This window comes from Castor canadensis, chromosome 13 (assembly GCF_047511655.1).
Source record: "Castor canadensis chromosome 13, mCasCan1.hap1v2, whole genome shotgun sequence".
NCBI classification, from domain to species: domain Eukaryota; kingdom Metazoa; phylum Chordata; class Mammalia; order Rodentia; family Castoridae; genus Castor; species Castor canadensis.
In genome coordinates, this window is record NC_133398.1 from 65,669,521 (window position 1) to 65,688,601 (window position 19,081).

Genomic DNA, 19,081 nt, shown 5'->3' on the forward strand with positions numbered 1-19,081 from the left:
TTCACCAGAAACATAGAAGAATTAAGCTAAGTGAGTTCATTACCAGTGATTCTAGAAACAGAGTATATACTTCTGAAACAGAGCTGGTATTATCCAAACTAGATAAGCTTAACATGTTAATTCTAATGCCCAAGATTAACAATACATGAAAAATGTATAAAAATGGTACACTAAATAAAAAACTAATTGTCAAAAAAGAAAAAAAAAAAAAACAAAACCCAGCAATAATGGAGGAAATGAGGGACAAAAAAGATACACACACACACACACACACACACACAAATAGCTAAATGGTATAAGTCACTGACTAGTAATCACAACAGATGTAAATGAATTAAATTCTTATTAAAAGACTGCAGAATAAGGCTTTAAAAAAATACAGGATCCATCTGTATGCTCTTAAAAAAAAACTTGCTTCAAACGTAAGGGTACACAGAGATTGAGAATAAAATTTTGGAAAAAGATTTTCTATACAAATAGTAGCCAAAAAAGCAGGGGTGGCTATATTAGACAAAACAGACATTAAATCAAAAAGCCTATTTTGATTTACATCACTTGGAAGTGACAAAAAAGACATGACCTATTAATAAAAAGTTTCAATACAACAAGAGGATACAATTATACCTATGTACATACACATAGGTACACATGAATACACACACACTTAACAAAGGAGCTCTAAACTTATGAAGCAAAAATAAGTAGCTAGATAAAAAGAGCAGGCTGGGAATGGTGCCTCAGTGGTACAGTTCTTGCCTAGCACATATGAGACCCTGAGTTCAGTCCCCGGTACCACAAAAGGATAGGGGAGGGGGGCAAAGCAATCTCAAAGCTAGTAGAACAAATCAATAAAGGTTAGAGCAGAACGAATAGAGAATTAAAAATATTAAAGAAAATAAACTAAAAGTTGACTCTTTGAAACCCCAGTAAACTGGCAAATCTTTTGGTAGACTGAGAAGAAAGAGAGAAGACTCAAGTTACTAAAATGAGAAATGGATGTGGCAACACTACTAGTAATTTCATATAAAAATACTTATATTCAACACAGAGCAACTAGGCAAAAAAGAAGACATCCAAATTAGAAAGGACGATGTACAATTATTTCTATTCTCACAAATGATATGAGGTAAAGAACCCCTCCCCCCAAAAATTATTAGAGCCAATCAAGAAATCTCTGAAGCTTTAAGACATAAAATCACACAAAAATCAGTGATATCTCTATATACTTGCAATAAACAATCTGTAAAGAAAACTTAAAAACAATTCCAGGTAGGAAAGCATCAAAAAGAATTTTAAAATATAGGAATAAATTCAACCTAGACAAAAAGACTTGTATACTACAAAATGTTGTTTAAAGAAATTAGAATTAAATTAGAAAGACAGTCCATGTTCATGTATTGGGAGGTTTACAATTAAGATAGCAATGCTTCCCAAAGATATCTACAGATCCCTATCAAACTCCCAATAGTATGTTTTATAAGAATAGAAAAACCTAATTCTAACAAGTCATATGGAAACTAAAGGACCCAGAATAGCCAAAACTATCTTGAAATAGGAAAAATATTGGTGCTGTCTACTTTTTTTTTAATCGCCAAACTTACTACAAAGCTATAATATATAAAAACAGTGTGGTACTGGAATAAGGATAGACATAGACAACAATGGAAAAGAGCACAGAAATAAATCCAAACATCAACAGGCAACTGTTGCCAAGACGATTCAATGGAAAAAGAATAGTTATTTAATATATGTTATTAAGACATCTGGATATCCACATGCAAAAAATAAAATTGGATCCTTATCTTACATGCTCTACAAAATTAACTTACATGGATCAATGGTTCAAACTTAAGAGCAAAAGCTATGAAACTCTTAGGAAAAAAATAGGAGAAAATCTTCATGGTGTTAGAGCTGGCACTGTTTCTTATATTATGACACCCAAAGCATATATAATAAAAGACAAAAACAAATTTTACTTCAACAAAGAGCAATCAACAGAGTGAGGAAAAAAAATCCACAGAATGGGAGAAAATACTAAAAAATGATGTTTCTGATAAGGGATCACTATTAATAATACATACATAACACAAAATGCAAAAACAATCCAATTCAAAAATGAGCAAAGAATTTGAATATATAATTCTCCAAAGATACAAGAATGGATAATAAGCATTTGAAAAGACAGTCAACATCATCAGTCATTATGGAAATACAAATCAAAACTACAATGAGATACCCCTTTACCCCTTAAGGATGGTTACTATTTAAAAGGGTGGGGATGGGCAATGGAAATTAAATGATGAGAATGATGAGAAACTGAAACTCATACATTGCCAAAGGGAATCCAAGATAATGCAGCCTCTATGGCGTTTGATATGAAGTTCCACATTTAAATGTATCTCCAGAAGAATTGAAAGAAAGGACTCCATCAGATACCTGTATACTAATATTCAACGAGCATTATTCACAGCAGTCACAAGTTAGAACAATACAAGTGTTCATCAACAGATCAATGGAAAAGCAAAACACACAAGACACAAGACAGAATGAAATTCATACATACCACAATGTGGATGAACCTTGAAAACACTATGTTAAGTGAAATAAGCCAGACACAAAAGGACAAATACAGTATGATTACACTTACATGAGGTTCCTGGAATAAGGAAATTCACAGGTACAGAAAACTGATTAGCAGTTACCGAGAGGTTATGGAATTGAGAATGCTGAGTTATGCTTAGTGATTACCAAGTTTCTGTTTGAAGTGATGGTAAAGAAAATAATGGTGACGGTTGTATAACATGGGTACACTTAAGAGTTAAAATGTCAACTTAATGCTACACTAGGCATATTTTTAAATTTAAAATTAATAATGTAGTATACAAAAAATCTGAAACCAAACCAGAAAAATTCTATCTTCTTTCATGACAAAGCTCTTACTCTTTTTATATGCTAATTATCATAAACATTCAGCCAATTATCTAAGTTTGAAACCAGAGTCAACTGTTTATATTCACTTATCCTCAACTTTTAGTCAGTAAATTTTGACATTTTTCTCTGAATACTCTGTTGAATAATAAAGAAGCCAGTATGGCCAAAGGAGAGTCCATACAAAATAATGTCAGAAAAGTGATGAAGCAAGCTTTTAGAGATTAAAGGACCTTAAATGCAATGCTAATAAGCCCGGACTTTACCATATGAAACAAGGAACTGCAAACTTTTTCTGTAAAAAGCTAAACAGTAAATATTTTAGGCTTGTGAGACAAGAGGGAAAATCAAGGATATTTATACACACACACAGAGCTATTTATACAACAGGAGAACATTTTAAAAGCTAGGTTTTATTATTGTTTATTACCATTATTATTTAGGTATGGTGAGGTCAACAGGTCAGGAAGAGTGAGTTTGTTGTTTACAATTCCAAGAGGAGGATGCACACACGTCACACCAAAGGCCATATGAGAAAGCACCAGAGTCAGTCAAGAGGCAACAGAAGCAAGCGGTTCATATGCATGAGAGGGGCTGTGGTTTCCTTGGGAAGGCATTGGTGAAGTACAGAAAAGAGACTGAGAATTTGCTAGTTTGAATAATTTCAGTGGGTTCTGGAGAGTAGGAATGAGTTTCAATTATCTGGTACCTAGCCCTGAGGTCAATAGTGCAGGCAACAAATGACCTAGAATGCTAGAGGTTGAAAAAGTAGTTGGAGGTCTGTGCTTTGGAATAGTTGATTTGCACAGAAAGGTACACTTATAGGTGAGTCCTTTACTGTCTCAATTCCTACAGAGGGGACTATCAGGGATATTAGAAGAAGGCAATCTCTCCAGAGACCCCCAAAGCCCCAAGATATCAATGCATCACAAAAATTAAAAGGCATGATTAGCACAGAGAGCAAACAAATTTTTTAACAGCCTATATATAACAGGTTAAATACTAATGATAACCTAGTGCAATTTTTTTTATAACACACACTCACTAATGAGATTAGAATTCTTTTTATGGGAGTAACATCTTTGATTAATTTGGGTTTAAAGCTACTGTTCCCTATCATCAAAACTGCAAAGTTTTATGTATTAATGGTGGTCAGTAGTGAGAATTTATAGATCTTATTTCTGAAAATGTTTTCTTATATAAGTACTGCCAAGTCATATACTCATGTGATTTTCATTGAATATATCTATGACTGATAGACTATTACAGAATTTTATTATATTCTTCTCTTGATGTTTGCCTTTTAACACTGCACATGATCACTTCTGATTGAAGGTTATATAGAAGCTTCTCTTTTGTACAAATGAATTTTGTGATACAAAAATTCCCTCACACCTTCATCAAGGCCCTAAAAATGCCATTGGAATGGTGCTTGAGCTCAAAAAACATATATATCAACTGCTAACTCCATTCAGGAGAGAGATTATCTTGTCTTAACTTATCAGAGCACTGGAAGTACAAAAAGGAATCCAATATTACTTGTTATTCAAACAATTTTGTTAGTTGCCATTGAAATTACTTCACCACATATCTGTTTCATAGATAAGCACTACTTGTTTTGCAGCTTTACAATGAATTAGGAAATTATCAAGCCTGCAGGAAAAGCTATTTTCTGAACTAGGGGTATAGCCCAGTGGTACAGCATTTGCCTCATTTGTGTGAGACCCTGAATTCAATCCCCAGCATCATAAAAAAAAAAAAATTTAAAGTTATTTTCCAAAATTATTCAGTGTCTTTAAGTGAGGAAGGGTGGTTCTTCAAGTTCAGAAAAAAACATTATTTCCAACAAAAAGCTAAAAAAGTTTCCAATAAACCCTTACTATTACTAAGCCAAACACCTAGCTGTAGGGCAAGGCAAGTTTGGATATTCACCTTCTATCTCTGATAAAAACTTTAAAAGATTTACATTTTCACAAGCTTTGTAAATCTGTCCAACTAAATCTTTTCCTGCTCCACAGATAAATTTTGCACCATCAGTTAATAACACCTAAGTGGATTCGACTTCAGAATGTAGTTATTTCAAGTTCTCTGAGAATTTTTTCATCTGGAGTTGTTCTGTACAGGCTTCCCATACAGAGTAATTCTCTGTTACTTCATACTCAGCACTAGCCATTCAAATAAACTACAAGAGAGTAATACTATAACATTTGTCAAATCATCAAGAACCAAGCCAGCTTACTTTGAATGCACTTTCATTTTCACATTTTACTTTTGTTTAAAAAATTTTTTGTGGGACTGGGATGTAGCTCAGTGGTACAGCGCTTGCCTAGCATTCGCAAGGCCCTGGGTTCGATCCCAGCACCAAAAGAAAAAAGATTAAAAAAAAAAATTTGTGTGACTAAATGTTTTAAGTTTTCTAATAATTTCAGTGAATTGGAAATACTGTGATTAGAGTTTAGTCTGATAATGTCATCTTATATTGTACCTTTTTGGCATATCTATAGCATAATTCACTGCATAATATGTACAATACTTTGCCATCTAATTCAATAATAAAATAATCGACAGTGAAATGTGCTTTAAAAGCATGATATTCAAAGTCTATTTTTCACTTCTTCTGTTCAGTTGACATGAGTGTATTCTAGTAATAATAATGTAAAATGCCACAGTATGTGTGACACTTGATATGCTGTTAAGTTATAACTGTGTTACTATAATTCATAGTGCACTGTTACAGCAAAGAAAAGCACTGAGAATACCATATGGCTGCTGTAGCTTGAAGAAGCCATAGAGAACATGTGATGATGTTTGTGCTCCAATAAAACTATTTATGGTTACTAAAATTTAAATAACTGTAATTTTCAGTATAACAAAATATTCTTTGATCACTTACATATGTAAATACTACTCTTCATTCATGGGCTATATACACAAACAGCAGAATAGATTTGATATGTGATTGTTAGTCTGCCAATTTCTGTTATAGGAACTGTAAAACTACTCAGTATTTTTGACCATTTTCAGATGATTAATGTAATCAGTGTAATTTATAGTGTAGACTACAAAGAAACTGAAAACAGAAATAAGTTAGTCTAGTGGTTGAGAGCATACTAGGTCTGATAGTGTAGCACAACGGTTGAGTACTTGCCTGGAATGCACAAGGCCCTGGGTTTGATACTACCACCACCAAAAAAAATTTTTAAAATAAAATAAAAATTTTTAAAAAGGATAGTAGTAACTCAGTAAATGAAATCTGAGTTCTTACATTTACATCTTATTTCTCCAATATATACCATTTCTGGGGCTGGAGGGCTGGAGTGTGGTTCAGTGGGTAGAGGAATAGAGGGCAGAACTTAAAATACAAATTCAGTAATACCAGGTGAAAAGCTTTTAAAGACTGGATTAGACTTCAAGAACAAAACAGAAAAGAGAGAAGACCACACAGAAAAGAATATAGGTGTCATGTTTAGGGATGATGGCAGGTAGTAAAGCAAATAAAGAAGACATAGGTAGAAGAATAGTAGGATACAGCAGATGTATAGAATAACCATAGCAATTCCTATCACAGGAAGATAAATGCTTATGTGTGTGAAAGATTGAAAGGAAGTAATCTAAGAGAACCAAACTGAAATGCAACATAATAATTTCGTAAGAAAACACTACTAAAGGTGAAAAGTCTACTTACTGACACTGCTATTGTGGTACTATCTGGCCTCCATTCAGCTTGTTTGTAGGATCCAAACTGAGTAGATGATTTTGCAGGTTCCTTGTAGGTTACAATTAACACACTAGGCTGGAAGAAAACAGTTGAATTTTTATTAATATTTCATGGGAATATATACAAACAAAATTTTGAATAACTTAATAGAATACTCTGAAAGTACTTTAAAAAGTACAATAAAAATTATAATATTAAGTCATCAGCTTTAGGCATTCCAAGAAAATCAACCAAAAAGAAAAAATCTGTTAGGCCTATGTCAAAGAAATGGAATCAAAGCCTTTGAGGAGATAAAAGCTGGGGAAATAATTTCTAATTTATTCTATTAGATCAGCATTATCCTACTTCCAAAATCAGACAAAGGTATTTATGAAAAAAACCCCAAAGACCCAAATCTCTCATGAACATGGGTACAAAACCTCTGAACAAAATACTACCAAGTCTAACCATGCATAAAAAGAATTAGGCACCAGAGACCAAATGGGATACAAAGCTGGCTCAACATTCAAAGATCAATTAATACAATCCATAACATAAACAGGCTAAAAGAAAAAAACAAGATTGTATCAATAAATGCAGACAAACCATGACAAATACAACACTCATTCATAACAAAAATTCTTAAGCAAATTAGGAATGGAGGGCAACTTCCTCAACTTGACAATGAACATCTACAAAAAATTAATACCCAATATTATATTTAGTGGTGAGAAACTCACTAAGAACAAGAACAAGGCAAGATGTGCTACTATGCTGAACAGTAGTGGAGAGTGAGGACAAATTCAAGCTAATTTAATAAGACAAGAAAGAAAAATACAAGGTACATACAGACTGGGAAGGACGAAATAAAACTCTTTTACTCATAACATGATCATCTATATAGAAATTTTCAAAGAGTCAGCAACAATTCTGTAACTAAAAAGCAATGATAGCAAGGTTGCAGGATACAAGATCAATATGCAAAAATCAATCAACTTCCTATATGACATATAGGATGAAAAAGTAGAATTTGTAACTGAAAACATTGTTCCATTTACATTAGATTCCCCAAAATGAAACTTGTGTATAAATCTAACTGTATATACACAATTCATATTTTAAGTAATACTGAGTAACTTTGATGAAAGATATCAAAAGAACTAAAGAAATGAAAGACTTACTATAAAGCTATTATAGTACTGGAGGTGTAGCTCAAGCAGTAGAGCACCTGCTTTACAAGCATGAAGTCCTGAGTTTGAACCCCAGTCCCACCCCAAAAAAAAAGTTATGATAACCAAGAGAATGTGATAAAGGTGAAATAATAATTTGATCAAAGGAGAACAGAGAGTCTAGAAATAGACCCACATAAATAGTCAACTGATCTTTGCAAAGAAGCAAAAGCAATATAAACGATTCACACTACACACTTTCCAAGAATTAATTAAAAATAAATCACAGGCCAGGTGCTGGCGGCTCACTCCTGTAATTCTAGCTACTCAGGAGGCAGAGATCAAAAGGATTCAAGTTCGAAGCCAGCCCCAGGCAAACAGTTCATGAGACCCTATCTTGAAAATACCCAACACAAAACAAGGCTAGTGGAATGGTTCAAGTGGTAGAGCACCAACTTAGCAAGCATGAGACCCTGAGTTCAAAACCCAGTACACCAATAAATAAACAAATACATACATATATAAATCGCAGTCCGAAATGTAGAAGATAACATAATAGAAAAATCTAGATGAACTTAGGTATGGCAATGACTTTATATAGATACCACCAAAGGTAAAATGTTCAAAAGAAATGAGACACTTCATTAAAAAAAAACTTCTGAGAAAATCACTGTCAAGAGCATGATGACAAGGGCTGGGGATATAGCTTAGTGGTTTAGTGTTTGCCTTGCATGCATGAGGCCCTGAGTTCAATCCCCAGTACCACAAAAAAAAAAAAAAAAAAAAAAGAGCATGATGACAGCAACCAAAGATGGGGAGAAAATATTTGCAAAGGACATATCTGATAAAGGACTGTTATAAGAAACAAAACTAACCAGATTAGAAAATGGCCAAAGACCCGAAGAGTTACCTCACCAAACACTGTACACACATAGAAAACAATGTTTTCATAAAATGTTCAACATTATAGGTCCTTAGGGAAAAGAAAATTAAAACAAGGAGATACTGCTAGACCCTTATCAGAATGGCCAAAATTCAGAACATTTATTCCAAATGCTGGTGAGGATATGGAGCAATAGGAATAGTCACTTACTGCTGTTGAAAACGCAAAATGGTACTGAAAGACAGTTTGGCAGTTTATTACAAAAATGAACACACTTTAATATATAATGCAGCATTTGTACTCATTAATTATCCAAATGAGCTGAAAACATGTCCACATGAAACTGAGTGTGGTGGTACAAGCCTACAATCCCAGTACCCAGTACCCAAGAGTTCATAGGGAGTCCCTGTCTCAAAAAGGGAGAAATAAAAAGGTAGCACATAAATGGTATAGTAGTTTTAAACCTAACTGCTAAAATTTGGAATTAACCAACATATCCTTCAGTAATTTAACAGATTAACTATACCACATAATTAATGTGGGTAAATGGAATGTTATCCCATGTTCATGAAGCCATGAAAGGAATGAAAGAACCTTTGAAGTATGTTCCTTAGTGAAAGACTCCAATTTAAAAAGGCTGCATAACTGTATGATTCCAACTACATGACACTGTGGAAAAGACAAAACAGAGTTTTATTTTGTTTTAAATTAGGAGTTGAAAGAGACTAGGGGAGAAGGGAAAATGAACATATGGAACATAAGATTTTTAGGGCAGTGAAAGTATTATGTGTAAGAATATGCTATAGTTTGAATCTTGAATGTCCCCAAAAGGCTCATGCTGTTGAAGGCTTGGTCCCTTATTGGGAAGTAGCAGGACTTTATTTATTTTTTTTCTTTTATTATTCATATGTGCATACAAGGCTTGGTTCATTTCTCCCCCCTGCCCCCACCCCCTCCCTTACCACCCACTCCACCCCCTCCCGCTCCCCCCCCTCAATACCCAGCAGAAACTATTTTCCCCTTATCTCTAATTTTGTTGTAGAGACAGTATAAGCATTAATAGGAAGGAACAAGGGGTTTTGCTGGTTGAGATAAGGATAGCTATACAGGGCATTGACTCACATTGATTTCCTGTGCGTGGGTGTTACCTTCTAGGTTAATTCTTTTTGATCTAACCTTTAGGAAGGTGAGGTCTAGTAGAAGGAAGTTAGGCCATCAGGGGAATGTCCCTGAAAAATATACTGGGACACTGGTCTCTCCTCTTTTCTTTTCTTTTCCTTCCCAGCTGCCTTGAGGTGAGCAGCTTCATCTGTAACACACACATACCATGACGTACTGTCTCACCACAGGCCCAAGAACAATGGGCCAATAGCATGGACTCAAACCTCCAAAAGTGTGACCCAAAATATACCTTTCTCCCTTATAAACTGGTTATCTCAGGTATTTCAAAAAGTTGACTAACACATACTGTAATGGTTGCTAGGTATTACTATACATTTATCAAAATTCACAGAGTATAACACCAAGAGGTAAGATGAAGGTACTCTACTGACTTTGGGAAATAATGATATTTCAATGCAGGGTTATCAAATGTAACAAGAATACTACTTTGGTGTGAGATGAGTAGGGTAGGTTATTTGGGAGATGGGCAGGAGTTCTCTGTACTTTCTGCTCAAAATGGTTGAGAATTTAAAATTACTATGCAAAATAAAGTCTACTAAAAAATGAAGAACCAAAAAGAATTCAGTTAATGCTACTACATAGCTAATGGAGTACTATTTAATACATGTATCAGAAAGTAAAATTTTCTTTGATTTTATAGTTTACAACCTACTCTGGAAGAAAAATATGTATGTAAGAAAGAATTCAGGGAGACCAAGAAGCACATAATCAAATTCTATACAATATGATAATGCTATATCTGTACAGGACCTCAGTTTTTCAAATATTACACTGTTTGATTATAGAACACAGCCAAGAAAGACTTCACTGGAACAAATCTCAAAGAATCTGGGTAAGTAGTACAATTCAGGTCAAAGAAGTAATATCAGCAAAAGCTCAAGTGACACTCAAGAGAACAGAGAACTTGGGCTGACTAATGGGTTTACCACATTAACTGCAAAGAAAAAAGGCTAACTAACATAGAGCTAATTACTGGGGGAAATCCCAAAAGCCAGAATGAGGAATTTAATCATAATACTATAAATAACAAAGAATGATTTCCAAATATTTTCCAATTATATAAGATTTCATAGACCACTGACCAAATAATAAATTCTAATGATATTCCTAAAGCAAAATTTGGACTAACCCTCCTGTAGATAATAAGAATCTAGAAAATAAAATGTCAAGGCATTGGAGAGCAATGTAAAGTAAGCAACAACTTGAAAGTAGTTTCCCCTTAAAGACAGGACATGACACAGGCAAGATCTGCAAATCTGCAACTTTTTACCTAATAGTATAACCCAACCTGCACTGGCTTAGAGTGCCTAACGACTCATCAGAAAACAAAGTTTTCTGCATGTAAATTCTCTTATCATATCATGGGATGCTCATTAAACTACACCTACACAGGAAACACCACACTGCACATGTTGAAAAAGCAACAGCTGGTAGATGAGAGCAATGAAGGATGATGTCAGATGTTGCCAACCACAAAGGAAACAGAATTTGAAATCTGAATTCAGGTTAAGGCAACAGGCTGCAGGAACATGTATCAACACTCTGCAGAGGAGAATAACAAAATCGGGTCTTTGTAATTTACACTGAATATAATCAATGATATATTTTCAAAAATCTATGAACCTGAAGGAACAAGAAAAGATAACTCATATTTAAGAGAAAAAGTAGTCAAGAGAAACTAATAAGGATAAACCAAGAAGTTGAATTTAACAGAAATTTTAAAACAAGCTATTATAAATATGTTCAAGGACTTATAGGAAAAACATACTCATAACGAATGAAGACAACTGGAGAAATGTCAGGCAAAAACATGAGACCCTATTTGAAAAATTACAGTAAAAAGGGCTGGGGGCGTTGTCAAGTAACAGTAGGTAGCAAGCATGAGGCCGAATTCAAACCCCAATACCACGAAAATGAAAAAAAGCAGAACCTAATGGAAATTCTACAGCTGAAAAACATAATCAAACAGAAAAATTCAAACTTTTAAAAAATTATATGGAGGTAGTGGATTTTTGTTTTTATTTAAAACATGAACACTTCACAAATTTGCGTGTCATCCTTGTGCAGGGGCCATGTTAATCTTCTCTGTATCATTCCAATTTTAGTATATGTGCTGCCGAAGCGAGCACAGGTAGTGGATTTTTAATAAAATTAAAAGAAATTATCTAATCTGAAAAATAGAGAGAAAAGACTGAATTAAAACGAGAGGGATCACGTCACTCAATATAACAGAAGGTGTTTGGCAGAAAGATATCTGTAGAAAATAGCTAAAAAAAATTCAGTGAAAAACAAGATTAAGAGTCAAAAAGCTCAATAAATCTCACAGAGAATAGATACAAATAAACCATATCAATCAAACTGCAGAAAACTAAAGATAAAAGGTTACCTCCTTTGAAAGCATCCAAATACACACGCACACCCCATAGAAGAGAAAGATGGTTGACCTCTTTCTCAGCACATTAATGGAAATGCTACCTTTTAAGTTTGGAAAAACCTGTCAAACAAGATTTTGTATCCAAAATTGTATCTCTTCAAAAGTAGAGGTGAAATAATGACATTTTCAGTAACCAAAACCAAAAAAATGAAAGAATCTAGCATTAGCAGATGGGTACTACAAAAAGTTCTAGAAGATCATTTTTTTGGAAGTAGTGGGGCTTAAACTCAGGGTCTTGCATTCTGCCACACCTTTAGCCCTAATGGAACTTTTCGGGTTAGAAAAAAAATGGTATCAGATGATTTTTCCAGATCCTCAACAGTACTATTAATGGTAGATATAGGTAAAGTTTTTTTAAAAGGCTGCATATATCTTTTTCTTTTACTTCTTTAAAGGGTGTGGGTGTTTTTTTTTAAGTAAAAATTGTAACAGTATTATGGGATTCATAAAATGTAGACGTAATATAAATGGAAACAAAGGATGAAGAGAAGTAAACCAAACTATTCTGTTGCTAAATTCCTAAACTGTATGTGAGCACAGTATTATTTCCAAATACAGTGTAGTAAATTAAAGAACTATACTATAGTCACTATAGAAACTACCTTACTTCCAAATGCAAAGTATAAATTAAAAATCCAACAAAAAATTTAAATAATATTCAAGTAATCAAAATTAAGCAGGAAAAATAAAAAAAACAGATGAGGTTAATAGAAAACAAATAGCAAATTAGGAGAGCTAAAGCTAACCATATCAATATTCATATTAACTGTAATAAACAAAAATATAAGACTCATCTTTATGTTGTCTACAAGAAATGGACTTCGAATACCACGATATAAGAAGATTGAAAATAAAAAGAATGGAAAAACATATTCCATGTAAGAGTAAATCAAAAAAAGTTGGAATGATTCTATTAAATTAAGACAAAATAGAGTTTAAATTAAGAAACATTACTAGAGATAAGGAGAAACATTTCCTAATGATAAAATGGTGAATTCATTAGGAAGGCAAAGAATTATACATGTCTGTGTCTTCTAACAAAGCTTCAAGATATATTAAAGAAGATATAACATAATTAGGAGTGATATATGCACAATTAATTATCAAAGACTACTCTCAATAATTGATAAAACTGAACAAAAATTATAGTTATATTCATTCATTCTTCTACATCAGACACTGGCAAACTTTTTTCTGGAAAGTATCAAAGAGTAAACAATAAAGGCTATACAAGATACACACAAATCCCTGTTACATTTTATGGGGAGGGCAATACTTGAGGTTGCTAGGCAGGCACTCTACCACCTGTGCCACGCCTTTTTGCATTTTTTAAAAAATAGAATCTTGATTTATACCTGGGCAGCCCTGAACAGTGATCATCCTACATGTGCTGTATGGGCTTCCCAGCATAGTGGCCACCATGCTCTGCCACTGGCTGAAATGGGGTCTTGAGAACTTTGTGCACTGGCTGGCCTCGAACCATAATTTCCTGTTCCCCCATGTAGCTAGGATTGCAGGCTTGAGCCAACTTGCCTAGTCTTTTCTTTTTTAAACAACCTTTAAAACATAAAAACCATTCTTTGAGGTTGGAAATACAGCTCAGAGGACTTGCCTATCATGGGTTAAGACCATGGGATGGATCCCTAGTACCACCAAAAAAAAAACCACCTGTCTTGCTTTCCTAGCTGCACAAAAATAGGCCACCACAGGTCACAGTCTGCCTGCCAACTGTGTTAGTCAACTTTGCATTGCTGTGATAAAATACCTAGGATAATTAACTTGTAAGAATGAAAGATTTCTTTTGGCTCACGGTTTCAGAGTTTTTAACCTGCATTTGCTTGGTCTCATTGATTTGGGCCTGTGGCAAAGCAGAACATAAAGGCAGGAGTGTGTAGCAGAGTAAAGCTGCTTACCTCATGTTTGGCTAGGAGGCAGAAAGAGAGCAGGGGATGGGGTCCCAACATCTTCAAGGACATGCCCTAGTGACCTCATTTCCTTTCACTAGGCTCTACCTCCTAAAAGTTGCACCATCTCCCACTAGCAACACAGGCTGGGACCAAACCTTTAGCACATGGCCTTTGGGGGAAATGTCAGATCCTAACCACAGCACCAACCCTTTGCTACTGTGTCATTCATACCCCTACTATCCTGCTATATTCCCTCTCCCTGCTACTATGCCTGAACCAAATGTTTAATCCTCCAAAGCCTAGCTCAAGTTAAAAAAAACAAAAGAAACCAAAAACAAGATTTCCTAACCACTTAAATCCTGGCATGTCTATGTATCTTGAAGCATTTAATGATTTCCACTAATTAAATTAAATTTGCTACAATTTCAGTCTTTCCTCATTTTTTTCAAGACACTGCCACTTTAGAAGAGTACAGTTCTGGGAATTTTTTTTTTTTTTTTTAGAATATCCTTCAAGTCTATGCAAAATCCTATTTCCTCTCAAACTCACAGACACTAATCAGTGGAACCCACCTATAACAATTATTCCTATGGTGCTCTGATCCAAGTATTCTATTTTCTTTGCCCTTTCTATATTTATTATTTGAAAGTCTTCTGTATAAAAAATAGGTCCCCTTTTATTGATTTAATAATTTCTTTACATCAGTAAATTAGCATGGGTACTAATTTCATTCTTAGTTTTAACCCAATGTTATGAAATTATTCTAACTTTTCCTGACAATGAAGAAGCAATTCAGGTCGACTCCAGTGCCCTTTTGACATACCCTCACTTTTTTTTACATTCTGGCACAACATGCTCCAGACTCATCTTGCACTTTTCCTGCTTTGGCTCTTCAATCAGCCATTTTACAAAGGGGTCCTGTTTTTCTTTAATCAGAAAATAGCTTTCAGAAGACAAAAGCTGAGCTATTTGTTCCTACTAAAACACAGTTCTAAGACATCTCAGCAAACACAAAAGAAAATGTATGTATATATTCTAACTAATGCATATGTATCACTCTATATATGCAAATTATATATATATATATATATATATATATATATACATACATACACATTTTGCTAGACATGGTGATGCACACTTGTAATCACTAGCACCTGGGAGACAGAGGAAGGAAGATGAAGTTTGAGGCCAGCCTGGGCTACATAGCAAGACCCTATCTCAAAAAAGACATATCCATATTCATATACTTACACATATATGTGCTTATGTATTTGTACATGCATGTATGTACACACATGGCTTCTCTTATATTTGACATTCATTCTAGCCTACCACCTTAACAATCTGCAGTTTTCTGACAAAAAGAAGCTTGGCTCTGGGCTGGCAGAGTGGCTCAGATGGTAGAGCATCTGCCTAGCAAGCACAAGGCCCTGAGTGTTTTGGACTTGCTAACTGTATCCCTGTAAAGGAGTAAAATAACCAACTAGAATACATTGTTTATGTATACTTTCTCTTACTGTAGCCTTACAGTAAACAGCTAAAATACAATTTTCCAAAGCTACATAGGTTATCTCTTCAAAAGCTTTCTTTAATCTCTGTAAATGAAATATAAAAGTTCCTAAAAAGCAAGGCCTGAGTTCAAACCCCAATGCTGCAAAAACAATCAAACAAAACTATATGCAAGATAAAGACATTCTCAAATAAACAAAGAACAAGAGAATTTGTTGCTTAGCATATTTGCCTTCAAAGAAATAGTAAAGAAATCCCTTTACAAGGTATGCCTACTACTTGGGAGGCATAGATGGGGAGGGGGTTTTACTGGTTCAAGATGCTTGAACACACCACTGATAAATTACAGGTTAATCACTAAGATATACAGACATAAATTTTGCAAACTAAATTCAGGAAATTTAAATTTACTTAGAAAAATAAAGCCAAACGAAAGATTCAGGGGCTGGGGTCACAGCTCAAGTAATAAAGCACCTGCCTAGCAAGCATGAGACCCTGAGTTCAAACCCCAGTACCAGACTGGAGATGTGGCTCAAGAGGTAGAGCACCTGCTTTGTAGACAAAAGCACTGAGTTCAAACCACAGTTCCACCAAAAACAACAAAAAAATCATTAACGACCCTGGGGCGTCAGGGCAGAATCTGGAATTGTGCCAATAAATAATCTAAAATGCTCAGTTATCAACAAAAAACTGAAAGATATGAAAAGGAATGGTAAAGTGTGACCCAAACTCAAGAAAAAAGAAACTGTTTCTGAGTGGGCCTCAAGTCACAGACAAAAAAAAAATTAAAAACTTATGATAAGTATATTAAACAGATATAGGAAAGCATATTTAAAGTATCAAAGGAAAATATGATAATGCTTTAAACAAGTTGGTAATCACTATAAAGAAGTAACAGAGAGCCAGGCACCAGTGGCTCACATCTGTAATCCTAGCTACTCAGGAGATAGAGATCAGGAGGACTGCAGTTCAAGGCCAGCCCAGGACAAATAGATCCTATCTTGAAAAACCCATCACAAAAAAGGGCTGGTGAAGTGGCTCAGGCAGTGTGAAGCAAGCGTGAAGCTCCAAGTTCAAATCTTAGTGCTGTGAAAGTATTAAAAAAAAAAAAAGCCTACTTCTAGAAATTCAAGTTTAAAAGTTCAAAAACCTGAAGTAAAAACTTTATTAGGTAGGCTGAGCAGTGGATTTGAGATGGCAGAAGAATCAAGAAATAAAAAAGTTTGTTAAAATCATTCAATCTACAAAACAGGGCGGGGGGAAAAGGGGGATAAAGTGAAGAGAGTCTCAAGTCTTGTGGGACATCAAGTGAACCAACATATGTATAACAGGAGTTCCAGGAGAGGGGGAGAAGACAACAAACTATCTGAAGTAATAATGGCTGAAAAATATCCCAAACTTGACAGAAGACATTAAGCCACATTAGCAAAACCCAAGTGGTATAAAAACTTATACAGAGGGTGGGGAATGTTGCTCAATAAGGTCCTGGGCTCAATCACCAGCACCATAAAGGAAAAAAACCTACACAGGGGGCAGAGTGGGTGGTAAGGGAGGGGGTGGGGGCAGGGGGGAGAAATGAACCAAGCCTTGTATGCACATATGAATAATAAAAGAAAAATGGGAAAAAAAAAAAACCTACACACACACACACACACACACACACACACACACACACACACTCAAACTGCTAAAAACTAACACAACGTTGAAAACAGTAAAAGTAAAATGATTATCATATACAAGAAAATTAAAATGATTAAGAGCTGTCTCTCTTCAGAAAGTGGAAACAAGAGGGCAGTGGAATGACATATTTAAAGTAGTGAAACAGAAAAGTTATAAATCACTGGGTACCAGTGCTCACACCTGCAATCCTAGCTATTTAGGAGGCGGAGATTGGAAGGATCTCAGTTCAAGGTCAGCCCAAGCAAATAGCTTGCAAGACTATATCTTCAAAAAATAACCAGAGCAAAATGGAGTGGAGGCATGACTCAACCTGTAGAGTGCCTGCTTTGCAAGTGCAAAGCCCTAAGTTCAAATCCCATTACACAAAAAGAAAATAAAAAGTTAGAATGGATAGCTAAAATGAGAATAGACCAAAAATCATAAGTGATGCAGGAACTTAAATTTGGGAAAGTTTGCTTAATATATTATAAACTCCACAGTAAACTCCAAATGAATATCTACTCCAATATAGACCATGATAATGATCCATAAAGACATGAAGATGGCTGAAATGTCCTCCTAAATTTGTTTATTTTAGGCTGGAGGCATGGCTGAAATAGTAGAGTGCTTGCCTAGCAAGCATAAAGTCATGAATTCAAACCCCAGTACCACCACATTTGTATATATTGCTTCTTTCTCTGGTGTGACTTTCTTTTTCCATGAATCCTATCAATACACATTCTTAGAACCAGGATTTCTACTGGTTCTGCATGAATGACTACATACTGGTTTAAAATTTGATAAGTTACAGATTACCCATTAAAGAAATATACCAACTACCATTTTCTATAATTTGGAATGCAATAAAATTGCATTTAATTTATCTTCACTTATTGCTATGGCTTAGTGAAAAAATCATATATTAAAGGTTTGGTTCCCAGCTGGTGACACTAATAAGAGGTGACTGGATCATGGGGGTGTTAACTTCATCAGTGGATTAATCTACTGATAAGTTCATAGCTTAATGGGCCATTAGAAGGTGGGTCCTAGTAGGAGGAAGTAGGTCATTGGGGCCTTGGCTTTGAAGGGAATACCTCAGCCATGGACCCTTCCAGCTCTTTGGTTGCTATCAGGTAAGCAGCTTTTCTCCACCATGCCTTTCCCCATAATATTTCTACTTGGCCTCAGGTCCAAAGAAATGGAGCCAGCCAACATTGGAAAGGAATCTCTGAATCCATGAACCAAAATAAATCTTCCCTCCCTTAAGTAGTTTTTCCATGTATTTTGTTACAGACATGAAACGTGACTAACAAGATTACATAATCCTAATTTTAGATTTTTGGAATTTAGATTGTAATCTAGTAATATCATTTGTGTAATTAAATGTCAAACTTTAAAATTCTTCAGTTAGTAAACCTTTAATAAAATTCTGTGCTATATACAGGACAGATAGCCATCAATTCATTAATTTCGGAAAAGCACATTAAGCATCTGCTTTCTGCAAGGCATTATGGGTAACATAATTTAGATAGAAAAATGAAACATGAGTATAAAACTTACAATACAAAGTAGGAGTTCAAAGAAGTGAAATTGTTTTTGTCTATAGAGGTCATGCTACCCTCAAGACTCCATGGGGGGAAAAAAAACAATAAACAAAGTTCAGCAAAGTTGTAAGATACAAAATGAATGCATAAAAATCAGTTGCTG

The 19,081-nt window shown here is 34.7% G+C and overlaps 1 protein-coding gene and 1 non-coding gene across 7 annotated transcripts in view; both read right to left on the minus strand.

The window, feature by feature from the left end:
* Window positions 1-19,081, minus strand: part of Ric1 (RIC1 homolog, RAB6A GEF complex partner 1) — a 112,478-nt gene that overhangs the window by 86,563 nt on the left and 6,834 nt on the right. For all 6 annotated transcript variants that reach the window (XM_020159603.2, XM_074051922.1, XM_020159602.2 and 3 more), the window contains one exon: window positions 6,614-6,721. In XM_020159603.2, coding sequence (XP_020015192.2) covers window positions 6,614-6,721 — 108 coding nt within the window. Of the gene's footprint in view, window positions 1-6,613; window positions 6,722-19,081 lie in introns of those variants that run through there.
* LOC141415880 (U6 spliceosomal RNA) lies at window positions 11,882-11,988 on the minus strand. Its single transcript, XR_012440832.1, has one exon. It is a non-coding gene; the product is annotated as a U6 spliceosomal RNA (small nuclear RNA).